The sequence below is a fragment of the Gouania willdenowi genome, chromosome 13, assembly GCF_900634775.1.
Source record: "Gouania willdenowi chromosome 13, fGouWil2.1, whole genome shotgun sequence".
In the NCBI taxonomy this organism is placed as follows: domain Eukaryota; kingdom Metazoa; phylum Chordata; class Actinopteri; order Blenniiformes; family Gobiesocidae; genus Gouania; species Gouania willdenowi.
The window spans coordinates 39,544,909-39,564,924 of NC_041056.1; the positions used below are offsets into that span (position 1 = coordinate 39,544,909).

At 40.5% G+C, this 20,016-nt stretch overlaps 1 protein-coding gene across 2 annotated transcripts in view; it reads left to right on the top strand.

The window, feature by feature from the left end:
- Positions 1-20,016, top strand: part of ecel1 (endothelin converting enzyme-like 1) — a 103,100-nt gene that overhangs the window by 24,138 nt on the left and 58,946 nt on the right. The window contains exons 2-7 of one of the 2 annotated variants that reach the window (XM_028465747.1): positions 6,683-6,838; positions 6,930-7,828; positions 9,582-9,650; positions 11,064-11,174; positions 13,385-13,477; positions 17,103-17,227. In XM_028465747.1, coding sequence (XP_028321548.1) covers positions 6,971-7,828; positions 9,582-9,650; positions 11,064-11,174; positions 13,385-13,477; positions 17,103-17,227 — 1,256 coding nt within the window. In that variant the 5' untranslated portion in view covers positions 6,683-6,838; positions 6,930-6,970. Of the gene's footprint in view, positions 1-6,682; positions 7,829-9,581; positions 9,651-11,063; positions 11,175-13,384; positions 13,478-17,102; positions 17,228-20,016 lie in introns of both variants that reach the window. The other variant, XM_028465746.1, reaches the window with a different exon arrangement.

Consider the following 20,016-nt stretch of genomic DNA (forward strand, 5'->3'; position numbering starts at 1 on the left):
CTGTGACTGTTTAGACTTCACGGTCTTGGTTCAGCCGCACACTCAGGGCTGAACCAAAAACAGCGACGGGAGAAGAGCTTTAATCGGACTAAAAAAAGGAGAAACGACCCCATCCCGAATGTAGAGGCGAGTCAGCGTCTATTTGTGCGTCTTTCTCGCACTAATAGAAACACATCACCTGATTTACCGCACAACGTCCGAACCCGTGGTATAACAATGGAAATGAAGCCTGAACCGTCGGCACGAGTGACATGCAACGCGCACACAGAGATACACACACACACACATACACTCACACACACCTTAAGAAAAAATTGTTGTTTTTTCCACTGTATTTTGGATTGAATTATATTTTTGTTCAACTTTGCATGGTGATAAATGAGTTCAAAAGGTTCCAAAGGTTTGCAAGAAGGTTATAAGAAGAGAATATAATTGCTAAAACACTCTTGGTCAATTTAAATAAAAGAATAATAATCTGTGTTTTTTCAACTTTGTCTGCACATGCTGTCAAAGGTCAACAGTACAAGAAGTGCAATCTCTGTAAGACAGCAATGCATGATTTGAGGTTCTTTAAAAAAAAAAAAAAAAAATCGAGATTGAAATAGAATTGTTAGTTTAGTATATCCTTACACTTACCCTAATAAACAGAGATAGACATCTTAGACCACATATTATAGAGTAGACATTGGCTCAGATGCTCTTCATGGGAAGTATTACAGTGAATTCAGAGTTTCATCATTTACACATTTACTATATGTCTATAGTTTTAGGAGAGCTCTCTGTTGTTGAGCTCTGAGGCTGAGGTAACTCAGAGTGATGTATCAGGAAAAAACCTGTCATTTCATTTGTCAAACCAAATACCCTCAAATGACATGGCCTAAGGCTTTAAAATAAAAGTTTTCAGACTAAATGGCATCAAATGAAACCACCTCAGTCTGTAGAACATGACTTGACGTTTTATTTTGAAGAAACTGGAAATACACATGATGTCAATATGTGCTGCTTCGGATACACGATTAAGTTTGAAGCTGTTACTTTCTATTTGTTTTTAAAGGTTAAGATATATCAACGTTTCATTCAACTATGTATTCAATAATAAAACAATACGTTGATATATCTTAACTTTAAAAAAAAATAAAAGAATGGCTTTTCACCTTACTTCGTCATGTGTACTTCCGGTTTCTTCAAAATAAAACACCATGTTGTGTGTTAGGGACTGAGGGGCGGATTCACTAAAGGTTTACGGATATTAAAACTTGCAAATGTCACTCCACGCACTAATAAGGAGTACAAACTCCAGGGAATCAGGACTACGTGTCTTCAGCACGTCAGAATGCACCCTCAATACATTTAGCGCGTTTCCCTCTAATGAATATGTAAAGTAACCGGATCTCTTAAGGGGCGCAAATCTGGAACTGTTTGCTGTGATTGTTTTAGCACCAGAAAATAGTACGACGAACAAGCAGGTGCAAACGCACACGCAGAGATCCGCTGCAGTAAATGTTGACACAAAATACAGTCGAGATGGAAAAAAATGTGCTAGTTAACCTTCTAGTGTAAGAAATTTATATATATATATTTTTAAATAGTCAATATCAACAGCCACTGAATGAGAAAATAAAGTGTGAGTAAAGTGTGTGTGAGGGAGAGAGAAAGCTGCACACCAGCGGCGGTGCATGTGTTGAGTCTGGTGATGCTGCGGTGGAGAGAGGATGCTGTGCACTTAATGGACGCACCGCTCCAGTGATGTTTTGACCGTTAAACTCTGGTGTCGCATTGATGGGAGGAGCATCAGGCCAGAATCAGCTGATCAGATGCGTAATTTACGCAGTGATGGCACAATATGAGAGTGTGGTGACACAGCGCTACTCAGGAGGTCAGACCTGCTGGATGATGGTCGGTAGATCATCTTCAAATGGTACAGACTGATTGAAGTATCCCTGACTACAGTCCGCAGTTTGAGGCAGAGCTCAACGTTGCTCAACATCGGCATGCTATTGGCTCTCTGTCCACAGTTCGGGGCGGAACTCAATGCCATATTAAATTAAGGGGAAAAATTTTTAGGTTTTAAAGTTTTTTTTTCTTTTATAAAACAAAAAAAACATTTTATTTGTTTATTTAGTTTCCTACATTATTAAATGTTTGTGCAGCAGACAGAAAAGTCCATCTGTCTCCAATTTAACTTCCTCCTGCAGTGTCTGAATATTCCCTCCTATTTCCTTTCCTATCCACTTTTCCTTAACCCTGTGGATGACGTCACAGGGTTAAGGAAATGTGTTAGGAGACTTCCCAAAGGAGTTAAGGAAAGGCCATCATGTTGTTTTGACCATCAGATGCACTTCCACGAGGTAACGTAATAATCTGACGGCAGTGAAGGTTAGTGACGTCTGCCGTGGTGAAAACATGAACTACATAAAGCATTTATAACACTTTCCCCTGTGCCTCTGACTGCTGATATAATCTCAAATATCACAAGGTTTGAATGTAAATCAAAGGAAAAGAGGCTACCAGGCTACGAGGAACAAAAGTGAAACTAAATGAATGTTACTGAGAATTTTGGTTGCAAAATATAACCCTACATAACATTGTAGACACACAAATATACAACCACACAAAGCTTTCCTAGGTGAAAGAAATATGTTGAATAAAACATTAATTCATCCATTTTCTTCCGCTTATCTGTTGCCGGGTTGTGGGGTCAGCATCCTTAGCAGGGAGGTCCAGACTTCCCTCTCCCCGTGCCACTTCATCCAGCTCTTCTGGGGGGATCCTAGAGACATAGTCTCCTGGGTCTTCCTCGAGGTCTCTGTCCGGAGGAACGTGCCCTGAACGCCTCACTAGGGAGGAATAAACAATGTGGCTAAAAATGTCTCTGATTCCTTTTTACTGAATGACAGAGTGCTCTGTTTTATGTCATCGTGAGTTTCCGTAAACGCTCTGATGAGGAAGGGATTGTGGGTCAGCATTATCTGGTCTCCTTTGGTAAAGGATGCATCAGTGTTTCCTAAGCTAAAGGAGGTTATAAAGGAAGCATTGAGATAGGATTGAGAAGTGGATAGGAAAGGAGATAGGAGGGAATATTCAGATGCACCTCAGGTGTTACCTTTTCCTGTTTTTATTGCGCTATTTAGATTCTGCGCATTTCCAAGGGTAATGGAAAACCAGCTTCTGTTGCAGTTCAGACTCTGATTTTTCTTTGGAGGTGGAAGCACAAAAGTAAAGGCGTGTGATATTTTCATCATGTTCTAGAAATGTTTTTACTTTTCACAACAGTATTAGGCAGTGCTTCATTTGTAAATCATCATGTCCCGGAGCAAACGCCTTTTAAAGCGCCTTTTGCTAACTAAATGTGTGAATAATATCACGTGAACACAAACAACCAATCAGCGTTAAAGAAGCAGGGACAATCGCCCGTTAGGGAGGGCATCCGTCCCTCACACGCTGAGTGACAGCTGTAAAAATCTGCCGAGTTTCAGCAGCAAGGACAGTGTAAAATCACCGCTAATTTAACCCCAAAGGTCACTAAACTTTCAAAACACAAAAACCTATAAATACAAAGTATTTACAAACTTTTACACCCATAACATGAGGACATAACTCCTCAAATGAATCATCAGCAGAGCAGAATGTGTGCTTACATTTTATTTGTCAAAATAGCCAAAAAAAAAAAAAAACAGCCATGGAGAACTTTGTATCCTTGCGTGTCTTATCTTTCATAAGCCAATAGTAGCAGCTCATCTTGAGTCCTCCTCATGTCCCCTGGATAGTCCTCCTGTGTCCTGTCTCTTAGAGTCTATTTCATAATATTTTGTGAGATGTCTCACTATGGGATGCACACTCCATCTGCTGCCCTCAGATACAGTTTTCTCAATCTGCCAATCCTGATTGGCCGGTGAAACGTGTCCGTCCGCCAAGGACCCTCCCACCTCTTATAAGAGGAGGAGGCAGACGACACACATCATTCAAACACCTCTTCTCACTCTTAAGCATATCTCACATCATTCCTACCAGCTCAACTGTCCACAGGCGGATGTTTTTAGCCTTTGTCGACAAATGCTGATAGGATGTTGGACGCACTTGCTTTTTTGTGGACCACACCAGGTCAAAAACATCCAGCGCTTACTTCTCCGCTTGGTCGGCGCTGTCTTCGGTTTGACGCCACTGTCTGGAACTTTTGACGTTCGCACACCAGCTGATGGCTCAGTTTCCAAAGCTGCCCCCAACATCCCTGATGGTCTGCCACGCGTTGACCAACCAAGCTTCCAGAAGCTTGGTCCGCATCACGACTAGCGCATCTCCTAGCCGCCACATGGTAGCATCAAGCTATCTACCTGTTATTCCTGCCTGCGTCAATGCAGAAATGGAGGCCAATGTCCCTCTCACTGACGGGTTTGGAGGCCCTGAGGCCCCACTTTTGCCAATGTGTCAATAAGGTCTGCTCGAGTTGTCTGGGGTTGTAACATGGCACTCAACGTTCCCAGCTCTTTTCGACACAGTGTGACGTTCACCACCAAGAGCCAGGAGGCTAGCGTGTCAAGCTAGCTTGTTTGAGCAGGACCCCTTCCTTCCTCCTCACGACGCGCCCATTGCAGCGTGAGAAGAGGCGGGCATCGTGATGGACACCACGGCGGCTCCCAGCTCAACCTGGCTGCTATCTCCTCTGACATCCTCGTGTCAGGAGAGGATGAGGAAGATGACGCGTTCATCACTCCTGCCCGGGCTGCGCAGCCTGTGGCCTCCATTGCCTCCTTGGCCCGCCCCGCCATCTCAAAGTGGTAAACTTTCAGCCTCACTTGCAGCTTCGCCGGCACAGCCCACTTAGAGCACCCAGGCTAAAAGAGAAGGAGGGACCGGCCTGACCGCAGCTGGATGTTCCCCGTCCTACACCTGTTTGGCTTTCATACGTGCACTCGGGGGCCCTCCACGCCCCAGTCTCCCCGCTCCCACGGCACGGTCCGGTGGCAGGTGCTGCTAGTCGCTAAGCTAACTACTGCTGTGCTGCACAGCAAAGAAACCACAGAAACAAGCTTGGACTTCATTACCTCAGGCTTAGCTTCACTTATTGGCTTCAAAAAGCTCTTTGATTCCAACTGGCTTTTTTAGCCATTTTTTACCTTTTAGACGTAGCGTGGGGGCGGGGCTTGACTTTTCACTCTCTTCCTCATTTACGCTCGGTGTCTACATTCAATTTTGTGTTTACAATGAAATTTCCAGTGATTTCAATTCAAAAAAGACACATCTGCCCAAATATAATACTTAATTAAACACCTAAAAGCAAAAAAAGTGCCGGTCAAAATCTGGGAGGTGCCGGATCCTGGTCCCACCCAAATTAAGCTCTGGTATTAGGACCAGTTTGAGTGAAGGAGTTGCATTAGTTATGGTGATTGCCATACCTCTCTCTCTTTTTAAACACCTGATGCACAAACATTTGTTTAATATCTAAACTTGTGTTTTAGATTTAGTTTTCTTACATCACATCTGTCAAACTTAAGGCCTGGGGGCTAAATCCAGCCCTTTGCAGCAGATGGGGGTACATGTACCCCTAGGGGTACGCAATGGCACGACAAGGGGGAAAATTGAAAAACAAAAGCATTAAAAATATGGTATTTTATAATGTTTATTTTTAGTTAAAAATGATAATCATACTAAATATTAACAGCAACTCACAACACAACAACAAAAACACACAAAACAAGATGATGTGTATAATGAATAGTAAAAAGAACAGACAAACAACAACAAAATGACACCAAAACACTAATAGAGAAAAATACTTAGCAGTAACACACAAAACAAACACTTAATGAGAGAAAAAATAAACAAAAATAACAGAGAAACATACAAAACGACACAAGAAACAACCAAACAACACACACACTTTGAGAGAATCATTTAAATAATACCAACAACACACAACAACAAAAACACAAAATAAAAAATGTACCAGTACAAATGACAGAGAAAACATGAATTATTGTGTAAATTACCAAATAACCTAGTTGTAGATCTCAACTTAAGCAACTCCACAAATATTTTTAGGGTCTTGCGTTTGTCCTTTGTTTATATCACATGAATGCAGTCATTTTTAATTGCAAATTGTGGAAAGAACTCTCAATTTTTTTCACAAAAAAGGGCGACCGTGGCTCAGGTGGTAGTGGGTCGTCTTCTGATCGAGAGGTTGGGGGTTCGATCCCAGTACCTGACTATGTGTCGAAGTGTCCTTGGGCAAGACACTGAACCCTAAGTTGCTCCCAGTGGTCGACTAGCGCCTTGCATGGCAGTCCTGTCCCACTGGTGTGTGAATGTGGGAGTGATTGGGTGAATGAGCTGATATGTAAAGCGCTTTGAGACTGTTTCAGTGTGGTGATAAAGCACTATATAAAATCAAGTCCATTGACCATTTACAAATCTAGTAATTTCTAATAATTAATTCCACAAAATTCCTCTAAATTACACAATAGGTTGGTAACGAAATCAAGATTTTTCAAGTGAATTGAACTGATATTGAAAACTAGGGTACAATAATGTTTAAGTTGTTCTTTTTTCCCCACCTAGAATCTACGGCCCACTTGAGGTCAAACTGGTCCATATTTGGCCCCTGAACTAAAATGAGTTTGACACCTCTGTCTTACATTGTCTCGACTTACAGCTCATCTCTATCTTTTTTTTTCTTCACCTGTAGGTGGTTGGAGAGAAGAAGGGCTCAGGAACAAATGGAAAAGAAAAAGAATGAGGAAAAACAAAGTGGGACTCACGACATTCCTCGTGTTCAATCGGAATCGAAAAAGTAAAAGCAACTTTGCTTTGAGAAGGCCCACAGGCCTTTGCCATCACTTCAGTGAGTCAAACTCTGTTGGAAGTTTTTGTGTTGGTCACTGACGCAGAAGACATGACATTGTTGTAAAAACATCACGTGTCTCTCCCTCCAGAAAACTGAATCTCCTCCTGACACATAAAGTTGTCCTTTGCCATGGAGAAAACATACTCATTAACTGCCCACTACGATGAATTCCAAGAAGTAAAATACGGCGGTCGCTACAGCAGTGACATCCTCAGCAATGGTATGACCCTCCATCTAGGAGGCAGCCTGGACCGTCATGTAGGGCGAAGTCGTGGAGGAACCTGGTCCAACAATCGAAGCAAAGATCTCAGCAGCACCAGCAGTGGAGGTGGTCTACCTCGATGGAGCCGGAGAGAGATCTGCCTCCTTTCAGCCCTGGTCTTTGCAGCAGGAATGTGTGTCATCTTGGGGAGCATGTTAGCACTCAAATATATCTCACTGGATGCCCAACAGGATCCTCAGTGTCGACAGGACTGCCAACGGAAGCGCTCCCTGTTGAGGGCAGCTCGCTTCGTCCAAGCCAATATTGACCCAACCATTCAGCCTTGCCAGGACTTCTATTCCTTTGCCTGCGGTGGTTGGCTGAGACGTCACGGCATCCCTGAGGACAAACTAAGCTATGGCATCATCACCGCTATCGGAGAACACAATGAGGAAAAACTACAGCGCCTCCTACTGGAGCCGATAAGAAGACGTGAGCCGGACTCAGCGGAGCGGAAAGTCAAAGAGTTCTACCGATCCTGTGTCAACATCCAGGAGATTGACAAGCTGAGATCTGACCCCATGACAGAGGTATTAGACAGCTGTGGAGGGTGGGACCTGGCCGGGGCCCCTCCTGGTGCTGCTGGATGGGAGAGGGAGGGGGCCCTGCAAAGACCAGACTTCAACGAGCTGCTCTACAGGACACAAGGCGTGTACAGCACTGCCGTCTTCTTCTCCCTCACCGTCAACGTGGATGACAAAAACTCCTCCAGGAATGCCATCAGGGTGAGAGATCATGAGATAATACATATGCCAGGACATTTTGACGTATGCCTTTTGAATGCCATGACCTTTTTGTAGAGTTAGTAGGTCTGGGCAATATATTGAGATTCAAGATATATCGAGATTTCATTTACAATATTGCCTATATCTATATATTTCTGTTTTATAGGTAATTGTTGATTAAAATACTCATTTTGGGAGTCGCTGGTTTCACTAAATATCAGAACAGAAATAAAAGTTAGGTCAAGAGTTAAGTTATTAACATATGTTTCAGACAATCATCATTACAACAGAGAGATACTGTATGTACCCAATTAAAAAGTGTTCCAGTAGCTTTGTGTCACTACCACTATTTGATTTACATTGAAAATGTGTTGATGTTTCCATCATTGCCAACCTGTAGCACAGACATTTGTGTAATGTTAACAGATATAAAAAGGAGTTTATTCTTTTCTCATTGTTGTTGATGAGTGTGTGCTGTTTTTTTTTGGATTATTCAAATTTCATTTAACATGTTGTATTATAGGAGAAACGCTGTATTAAAGCTGTTAGGGATGATAGTTGTTTATCGGTTAAAGATAAAAAAGTTCATTCTTAACATGATTTCTTGTGTTTGGCGCCAAAACTCTGCCAAACTAACTTTCTAACACATTTCTGGTGTTTTCATAAACAGAACCATTAAAAATAATGCTGGACGTTTCCTTAGGGGTCGTTGGTTATGTTATAAAGTTGTATTTGTAAATGTACAAACTCTAAATGAAGAATTCCAGTAATTTTATGTTAAAGTTTCCTTTATTCAGACAAGATTTTTCAGGAAAATGTATCTCCTGACTTGTTTTGGCTTTCAACTGCCAGGCTTCCTCAGAGGTGATATGCTTTGATGAATCCCTATGATAAAGCATGTCTATGCATTATCATAGAAATACATAAAAGCATATCACCATTGAGGACGACTGGAAGTTGACAGTCAAAACATGTCAGGACTAGATACATTTTCTGAATAAAGGAAACCTTAACTTATATCTAAATGACACGTGATTCTAGCAGTCAGTTATTACTTCTTATTAACAACAAATTCATTATTAAGTTAATAATATTATATCATATATAAGTTGTGTTTATTGAAATATGAATACATTAACTGCATTAACCCTATCAGACTACAGCCCTGTACAACGGTGCAAGGCTGTTGTTTCATAATTAAGGTTTAACAAATAAAAGAAATGATATTTTTAATAAGACAACGTGCAGTAGTAGAGCATCACAACCAGCACAGTATTCAAAGTGCCTCTAGTGAACGCTACAATTCTCTTACATGTGCAAGAATAGACAAAAATGCAGTAATGCTCAATGGCAATAAACACATACATTATATTCATCATCACTGTCTATACTTTTGCAAACCCTTAAAAATCAGAAACAATGAGGCCTTATGGATCTTCTTCAGGTTGCTTTCACAAGTAAAAATGAAAAAAACTATAGTAGCATTAGATCGTTGAGAACATAGATACGTGTACATGAATAATTTAGTGGATGTCATACATAATTTAAATGCTAAGCGAATAGTTGGTTAAATGGTTTCTAAATGTTAGCATTATTTCAAAGTATTAAAATATTAAGTAACTTAATGAATAGCGGCTGCTGAGAGCTTAACAACACGTGTGTGTGTGTGTGTGTGTGTGTGTGTGTGTGTGTGTGTGTGTGTGTGTGCGTGTGTGTGTGTGTGTGTGTGTGTGCGTGTGTGTGTGTGTTACAGATTGACCAGGAGGGGCTCACTCTGCCTGAAAGAAGTCTATACCTGGGTCAGGACGAGGACAGCGTGAAGGTCACGATGCTTCTTCATCTTTGTGTTTCTCTCTATTGTTCTTCCTCGTTTGTAATGTTTCACTATGCAGAGGAGAAAGTAATGGATTACAAGTGTTCCCGTTACTGTAAAAAAAACAAATTTAGTGACTTGTAAAATACACAGAATGCCAGCAGAAATTCCCAAAAGGACAGATAAATACACACAATCACTCCAAAAACACACTTAATGACTAAAAACTAAAAAAATGTTCTCATGTTTAGATTGGTTGTTAGTACATGAACGTTATTGATAATGTGGCCGTCAGATCAGACAGTCACATTTTTGTGGCCCTGCTGTGCTTCCTTTTTAAGTTTATACATGAGATGATGACAAGATTTATTACCAAAAATAAACGTGGGGGTGTGAACTACTATTTAATTGAGCTACTTTTCACTTGTACTTGAGTATTTTACTTATGACTGACTTTTACTTGAGTACATTTTAAATGAAGTTACAGTACTTCTACTTGAGTAGGATACATCAGTACTCTTTACACCTCTGTTACTTGGTTTGTTTGTTTTTTACTTTTTACCGATGGTTGATTGATTCTGTTCTTAACTACGTTTTCCTTCTCCGTCCTCATCCGTGCTCTTTTTTATCCACTATTCAATCCCAGTTCTCCTCCATCTGTCTTGCCGACACTTCTCTCACTCGTCTTCATCAATCCAGCTGTTCCCCTTCATCACCTGCTGTGCTTCTGTTGTCTCCTGCTCTTTGCCACATGTCACCTTTTGTCCCTGACTACTGCTGATGATGTCGAGGCAGCGCCTCCTGTCTGTGGACAGGGTTGGGGTCAATTCTAATTCTAATCACGTAATTGGTAATTAATTACAATTATGACGTAATTATAATTGTAATCTAAATTGAAAAAATGTGTTGCTGTTGTAATCATAATCCAATTGTAATTGAGCTTTGATAATTAACTTTGTAATTCTATAAAAAACTGTCGTTTACAATGTCATTAAACGCTAACCTGGGGAACTATGTTACAGTTCTATGTCTTACACATGCGTAGTTAACAATTATTACATTTTTTTTCATGTCAAGTTTTTCCACGACTTGTCACTTTTCTTGAGGGTCGTTTTACCATTTAAACAAATAATAATTGAGGAGTATATACAGACACAAAAAAGGTTCAGACTCCTACACAAAAATATGAATAACATCATAAATATTAATTTAGTGTGTTATTTTTTCCTGTAATAAATTATGCATTAAAGTGACAGCTCTAATAGTAATTGACTTTTAAGCAGAAAATAAAAAATTTAATTGTAATTTGGGAGAAAGGCCAGTTCACGTAATCATAATTGAGTTGTAATTGAACTTGGATAGTTGAAGATGTAATTGATCCCTACCCTGTCTGTTGACACCAATGTCACTGTGTGTGTGTAGATCCTGGCAGCGTACAAAGCTCTGATGGAGCGTCTGCTCAGCATGTTGGGGGCTCACAACGCCACTCAGAAGTCCAAGGAGATTATACAGCTGGAGACCAGACTGGCCAATGTAGGTCAACAGTGTGTGTGTGTGTGTGTGTGTTCATGTGCAAGCCCACAGTTCAATACATACTGTACCTTGATGTTTTGATCAGTTTGGTTCTGCCGTTAAAGTGATTTAATTACATTTTAAAGAACAGCAAGGGATTAAGAAACTATAAACTATTTTTAAACTTTTAAACTATAAACCGTTTACTTTGAAACAAAACTTTATAAAATACATACTGTATATAATATAATAACCCTGGAAGCCCATATACAAACTAGGGAAATGTTCATAAAAAATTTAAATTAATAATAAACAAAAAATCATTGCTTCCAATAAATAAACCTGTACATTAGTAAACTTAAGCTGGACATTTATTTTGTAACATGATCCGGCGTATTTAAAAGATAACGTAGCCCACATTTCTAAGAGCTGAAATTGGCTGTAAATCCCTGGCGATGAACACCTACTGCTTTTATTATTTTATTGTGTTTCTCTGAACAAGTGAAGTATGTCTGAGCGAAGGCACTGGGAGGGAGGGACTGGTGGTCTTTGGTTAACAGTGTTACCTGTTGGTCATCCTGCTGCACACAATGATATCACTGGGTGATGGAGCCGCTGACGTGAAGTCGCGTTGGAAGTGTTTCTATTTAAACAGGTGATACGTGTAAAACAATGTTTACAGACAGTTTTTATTGTCATTAGACTTGACAATGAAAGCAAAATGTTCCACACAGCTGACGTTAAGGGGCCCATGTTAAGCTAAATCAACTTTTCTGTGCTTTAAACATCATAAAGTACTATTAGGGCTTCATACACATGCCCAAAGTGTTTTTTTTTTTTTCATTTATTCCCTCAGTCGTTAGTTAGAGGGTGATTTACTCCTTTCTTACTGCAGGACGAGCCCAATCACCTCGCTCCAATTTGATTACGACGCATTCCCACTTTGAAGACAAATTTGACATTATCACTGACGTGACTGACATGTAAACAGACATGCCCACAAATGTGCGCATTGAGCATGAGCTCGGCTACGGAGTGGGTGGGAGGAGGGCGAGCTGTCCTCTGGCTCTACATTTCCATGCGGGGAGGAGGATGTCAGTGTCCTGTCTATAGACACGCCCACTCATGAATATGCATAACTCTCTGACACCTGTGTGTGTGGGGTGGACCCTGCGCAGTCACTGGGAAGTGCATTGCATTTTTTTCATTTTTTATGACGATATTGAAGCTGATACTGTTGCTATTTTTATGACCCCGCGGTTTACGGCATTACCATATTACCACCCAAGCCTACTTAATGGTATTGAGATCAGCTGTACAACGGAGTGATATGATCCATAAGAAGTCCAGAGGGGTGTTCCATAAAGGAGGGTTAACAAACTCTGAGTCTATCCATAAACTCTGGGTCAACATACCCAGTGATGGTAAACTCTGGGTATCTGATTCCACTACAGCTGGTATGAAGTGGGTCAATCAACCCTGAGTATGTAAACCTTGGGTTACTTACGTGCACGCGCGATAAAAAGCCATCATCAATGGATCAGAGATTTACTCGAGCTGCCATGGCAACCACCCGGAATAGAGTAATTAATTCACCCTAAGCCGGTGTTTGAGGAATATGAGTTAAGGTTTATTAAAGTGTTCAGAAACAGTGTTCAGGTGGGCGGAGCCAGGTAGAAACCCAGGGTTTCTTTGATAAAACCTGCCAGCGACCGGGTTTAGATTACGGACAATGTTGCCATGGTAACATACACAGAGAAGAACATACCTCGCGTTTAGGAATGAGATACTCACGAGTTTTCCTCATTTGAGCCTGAACATACTCAGAGTTTGAACATAACCTGCTTTATGGAAAACCCCTCTGGTGATGTTGTTGCTCTATATCAGCACTCTTGGAATGTCTGTCATCCAATAAAATTACTTGGAACTAACTGTTGTATAAAAGTAAATAACGTTGTTGTTGTTGTTAGCATCACAAAACTTTAGCTCGTTATGATTGGTTTAGTAACTGATGGGGTTTCCTCATCCCTGGATGCTGACTCACAGGCAAAGCCAATTTAGAGTGACATACAATGCGTGGAGTCTATACTATACCGTCAAAAAAACGCAGTTTACAAGTCAGTATTGAACCGTGGATGCCGTACCAAACGGTTCAATATGTTATTAAGAATTGTTGCATGCCTAATGTGAACACAGTTCTGCAGAGTTCAGTTAAAATTCCTCTTTTTCAGATCACTGTGTCAGAATACGACGACCAAAGAAAGGACATCAGCACCATGTACAACCGCATCACCCTCAGACAGCTGCAGCGCATTGCTCCCAGTGTGAGTACTCGCTATGTGAGCGCACAATTGAGTTTTTGCTTGGATTGAAGGAGATGTGATGGATTAAGGTTTGAATTCACACTGAGCATTTTAAGTGGTGTGGTCCAATGTGAGCATGTGGGGAAAAAATGGAGGGGGAGATGGGGGGGTTGATTATTTGAGCAGATTGAGGCACAGAAAGTAAAAAGCAGGTGGAGAGATGGGGAAGCAGTGAAATATGATTGGCGGGTGCTGTTAATAATGGTCCAGGTAGGAAAAAAGCTGGAAGTAAGACATCAGGGACAAAGAGAAAGATCTTTTCTAAAGCGTCTTCTGAGAGGTAGAAAAGAATTTATGTTTGAGATATGGATGAAAAGTGAAGAAGCATGAGAGAAACTCTCGTACTCATAGAAAGTTTCACATATAGAAACTAAAAAGATCGCAAACATGGGATTTGAAATTGAGAGTGAGGAAATAGTGAAAGGTACTAATAAGAAAAAAAGGAAATGTATAGAAATTATGGTATAAGTATATAAAATAAATCCAGATTAGATCAATGCTTTTCAGCCACTTTGCTGAACTGAGCTACGTATTCATTCAAAAATTAAGTTACTTCCTTGACTTACTTCCTACTTACACCAAAAAGTAATGCACTACTTTTAAGAATAACTTTTTACTTCTTCATTATAGTGATCGATGAAAAATAGCACATTGTTAATCAATATGACAGTTAGTAAGGGAAAGAAACATTAATAAAATCAGGATAAAACACAAGGAAACATAAATTATGCAGAAATTAGGTTGTTTATTTATTACAACAAAAAGAAGACTACATCAAATCAAATATTAACTGTTGAACTAAAAGAGAAAGGTTTACAACAAACTCTCAATAAAAACACCTCCCAACATAAACGACCAACCATAAACGTTCCTCAGACAAGCACCCTCCTCTCACAGGAGTACCAAGAGCACACACGCTCAGCCACGCTCAGCCACGCTCAACCACACTCAACCACGCTCAACCACGCTCAACCACGCTCAGCCACGCTCAACCACGCTCAGCCACGCTCAACCACGCTCAACCACGCTCAGCCACGCTCAACCACGCTCAGCCACGCTCAACCACGCTCAGCCACGCTCAGCCACGCTCAACCACGCTCAGCCACGCTCAACCACGCTCAGCCACGCTCAACCACGCTCAGCCACGCTCAACCACGCTCAACCACGCTCAGCCACGCTCAGCCACGCTCAACCACGCTCAGCCACGCTCAACCACGCTCAACCACGCTCAGCCATGCTCAGCCACGCTCAGCCACGCTCAGCCACGCTCAACCACGCTCAGCCACGCTCAGCCACGCTCAACCACGCTCAACAAGACAGACCATGAGTGCTCACCATCCACTCTGGGGACTGAGGTCTCCAGTTGGCCTTTCAAGACCAGCTGATCAGGGGCTGATCAGCTGCACCTGCTTCAGCTGGGTGGGGAAAAGGGCGTGGCCTGCTGGGACAGGAAATGTGGCAGACAGACAACAGAGCACGTAACAGATATTTAAAACTGGTGTTCGGGTTCAGTCACATAGTGTCGTTTGCGCTGCAGAATTCTTCCTTTTCTTTCATTTTTTTAAATTTCCGGGTTATTGGGATGGCTCTCCAAGCGCACCAGCATCATTTGTCATCACCATCAGCGTCATTTGACTCCATGTCCGCATAACTGGGCAGGAGAATCAGACTCCGAAAAGCAGTACACAATGTATTGCACAATCTTTCCAAAGCAATAGGTAGAAATGTATGTGGACTCATTGTCTTTGGTTTAGAGCGCTTCATCACCCATTAGCATTAACAAAAAAAAATGAAAATGAATGTTTATTTTTTCTCAAATCCTGCCCTATGCTCCTTTAAAGGAACTTTACTTCAAATCCCACAATTCAATGCGCAAAACAAAAAAAAAGTCTGATAGATTCCACTTCTCAGCTCTTTGATTGTTTTAATTTATTACTATTGTGTCAACATTAATTACCTTTAAAACCTCATCAAACTGCAAATGTGTCTGAAATGATCTTGTTGAGTTGACAAGTCATGATTACAATGGTAATGAAATACTTAAAGACAAAATCATAACTGGAGACACTTTACATTTCAAAACTTTGTGGTAATATGGTGACACTTAAGAATTATGAATGACTTGGACTTACACGGAGCTACTTTATTCTGGAACACCACACGCACACACACACACACACACACACACTACAACAACTACAGAAAACACTACAGCCAATAACCACTAATCATTCAAAAAAATAACAATGCCAATCATTCACAACACTACCACGAACACACACTCGTTACTTCTACTCTCCAATTTATTAAAAAATTACAGACATTGTGGACTATTAACATGTTCAGATCTTTAATTAGCAATAAAAATACAGAAATTATTCAGCATTTATAAGAGGAATTTAAGGGGGGATATTATATTTAATTTAAATCTAGTTCAAACAACCAGGAAAACGTTTTTGTGTTTCAGTTGATAAGGTTCACCATGGAGTTGAAACAGTGTCCTAACATGAATAAAACAAGAGCACAAACCTTTGCCAAGATCAAAATCTGCATTTTTGAAATTGATTTTTATGGTTTGGTATTGGCTTGTTTTGGTCTTGGTCTCCAGTGGTCTTGATCACAACACTGTGGCCGCGATCATTGAGAAAGAGGTCTTAAGATAAATACTAAATATTTAAAATAAAAATAATATTTACATTAATGAGAGCTGTTATTCAAGTGATAATATAAGTCTTTAACATCCCTTTGGATCTAAGTGCTGTTTCTCAAACTGGTGATCATAAAATTATGTAGTCCAGATTTCAAACTCGAGCTGAAGTCAATGGAACAGTCTTCCTATAATTTCACTACTTGGATTAGTGGTATTATTTTTATAAGTATTGAAAACTTTTAATAAGACAGTTCCTGTGGGGTTCCTCAGGGCTCTGTTCTTGGACCCCTCTTGTTTAGCCTCTATTTACTTACCTTGGGTCAATGACACACAACTTTATTTATCACTGACACCAGATGACTATATAGAGCAGAAGTCCCAAACTACTGGGCCGCGGCCCGGTCTCGGTCCATGGACGGAACTGGTCTGCGATCTTCTTCTGTATTTTCTTCTGCTGCCTTGTTTATTATCTCCACTCTTGTTTGCATACAATAATAATTCTCTCATCTTTGAGATGTCCATTTCATGCATCTTTACATCTGTTATTGCAGATTATTATGAAAGTAGATGAAAATCAAGCATGATGAGGCAAATTTGATCACAAAAGACCAGAAATGGAGGGTTTAAAAAATTAAAATTAAAATTGCACCAGAGTTACAAATTCAATGCAAACCAGGTGGCTAAGGAGCCAACACAGTCGCTTTCAATGCCACTGTCTTTCCTAACCTCCCTTCACCTGGTCTGTTTTTATACCAAGAGGCATAGTCTCACACTGCCCAGAGCTCAAATGGGGGTCACAATGTATGGGAATTTTATTTTCTCAAAATTCCCATACCTAGAATGTATACACTTAAAATGAATTTACCAAGACAGTAATTCCGATGATGGGGTGATGGTTGTGTGAAATTGAACCTACTGTCATTTTTTTGCTCACAGCTTCACTGGAAACGTTTATTGGACAGAATCTTCCATGACAACTTTTCAGAGGATGAAGAGCTGGTGGTTCTCGCCACTGATTACATACAAAAAGTGTCTGACATCATCAAGACCACATCAAAGAGGTAAAGTTACTAAGCAACAGAGCCAGCGAGCGAGGCCCAGTACATTGTATGGAAAATCAATGAGCAGAGATGTATGGGTGTTTTTTTGGGGGGTGCTTAACTTTTTCAGCTGCAGTAAACAATTCTTCTTTGCGTTTGTGTGTAAATGCACTGCATGGATGTGAGCTACAATTAATTATTCCAAATTAAATAATTTGGAATTAAAGTGTTCTGCTTTCTGTTTACATGGAAAAATTAATTCCAAATTAAGGTTTACATGGAAAACAGCTTTATTTGGCTTTATTAAATTTTGCTTTAGGTCTGAGGGTTGGGAAGGGTTCTGATTAGACAGAAGGTGAACATGACGTAGTCACGTTTATCGGAGAAAGCACACAGCAATCTTTTTCTTTTCGGCTACAACCAGTGCTTAATGTGTAAATCATCAGGTCCCAGAATACCGGCCGCGTGTTGTTCCGGCACCAAGAGAGAGAGAAAAATGTCACGGAATTTAAAAAAATGTAAGAACCTTTTGCTAACTAAATGGGCCAATAATATCACGTGAACACAAGCAACCAATTAACCTGAATGTTTAATAAAATAATGATGAATCAGCCTTAACTCATTGACTGCCATTGACGTACATATACATAATTTCAAATCCAACCGCTCACTGCCATTGACATATATGTACTGTACTTCAATTGTGTTTTTCAACGGGGGTTGCTAGGAGACACTCTGACCTTGTACTATGATGTAGTGACCAACTGGTGCCATGTAGGTGGCAGCAGTGCACCTTTTGATGAGAGATCACCTGTGATGGGCAGAGGTTAGAGGGAGAGCAAAGGAGTTTATGAGGCAGAAAATGGCTCTACAAGAGTTGTTGGTGAAGCTCCCAGCAGCTTACAGCAACGCACCCTTGAGCAGATCATGTGTGGACCTAAGTCGATTATCGAGAGTGTCGCGATCGTGAGAGAAGACGATCAACAACCAAAGTCACTGAAAGGTTTTCTCAGAAAAAGCCTGTTTTCTCAGCTCAGAAACTGGTGTTTTGTGTAAAACTTACCTATTCAACTGCTGATTACGGAAGAATGAAACAAGCTAGAAACAAAAAAAATAAAAAATAATAATAAATGTAGAGAGTCAGATTTTACATAGTCATAGTACAAAATATTCTGAGGGTCTTCTAAATCAGTGAAAATGCTCTAAAATGTCTGGCAGCATATCCGTCTCTCACTCTGAGTGACAGCTGTCAAATCTGCCATGTTTCAGCACCAAGGACAGCGCAAAATCACTGCTGAAGTAGCCACAAAGGACACTAAACATCACACTTCTAATGAATCAGCAGCACAGCAGAAAATTTAAATATAAAGTGCACTTACCCTGTTATTTGTCTAAAAGATCCTCGCAACTTTCTTACATAATTCACAGCCTAGGCCTGCCTTGTCATTCGTAAGCCAAGTCTGGTCTCATTGTCCATACCAGGACACTCCTGTGACCTGTCTGCTCTTGCATTAGCATCTTTGCTACTCGCTAAGCTAACTGCTGCTGCTCCGCAATATCCACACAAACAACTTCAGACTTCTTTACCTATGGCTTAGTTTCACTTATCGGCTTAAAAAAACTAACTGCCTTCTTTATTCATTTTCTACCGTCTTCCAACCTGATAAAACACATTTTTGCGGAAAATCACACTTTAAACGTAGCGTGGGTGTGGCTTGACTTTCCCCTCTTTTCCTCACTCGCGCTCAGTTTTGCATTCAGTTTTGTGTATACAATGACATTTCCTGTGATTTCAACTCAAGAAAAGATGGAGCTGTCCAAATACAATACTTTAATCAAAACACCTAAAAGTAAATGAGGTGCTAGAAGAAAAAAAACGAGATGCTGGATCCAATCAAATAAGTGCCGGTCAAAATTTGGGAGGTGCTCCGGCAGGATCTGAAGCAGCAGCTCAACAATAACAAACTGTTTCACTTTGGTCAGCTGAGGAGGAGAAGGGAGATAGGAACTAATAGCCACTAAATAAAGCCCAGTAAAACTCTAGAAAACAATAACCAGGTATAAATATTTACTCCCTGGTAAAGATAGTCGCTCTAACAACAGGTACAATGATAACTTTGTGATATTACAGTCTGTGCATGCAGTACGGGGCCTGCATTTACTCTGTCTCCAATATGTCTATGAAATGTTTCCGAATGTCTCAGGTTTTAGTGTCACCCGTCCTGGTGCAAGGCTTCATCTCCCCGATGACGCCTGTTTTGTTTGCCAATGTCCGTGTGTTTGTGTGTAATATGTCCGTGTGAATGTCCTCATGTTTATGCTTCTGTCCATCCACTCTTTTCATTATATATCTATGTCTTCTATAGCTCTTATTTAATAAATAGTCTCAGCTCTAGTCAGGGCTGCCAACTTGGATGTTGTCGTCACCAGCGTGTCATCACGACAGGACGAGCATGCACAGAACGACCGGAATTAATTTAAAGTGGAATTAAATGTTTACAAGATCGAGGAATTATTTCATTTAGAATTAAAATCAGAATAAACCAGCCACTGAATTCAGATTAAAGTTTACTTTAGGGTGTTTACAAGGTCAGTTTAAAGAGGATTTAACTTTTATTCTGAATTAAAGGGGAATTTAAGCTCTCATGTAAGCGTGGCTATTGTATGGAAAATGAGCAGAGATGCATGATTTTTGTAGTTTTTGGGGCGCGGCAATTCTTCAGCTGGAGTAAGCAATTCTTCTTTGTATGTGAGCTACAGTGACTACAAAGTAGGATAATGCAATGTCACAAGATGCCTGCATTAGTGTT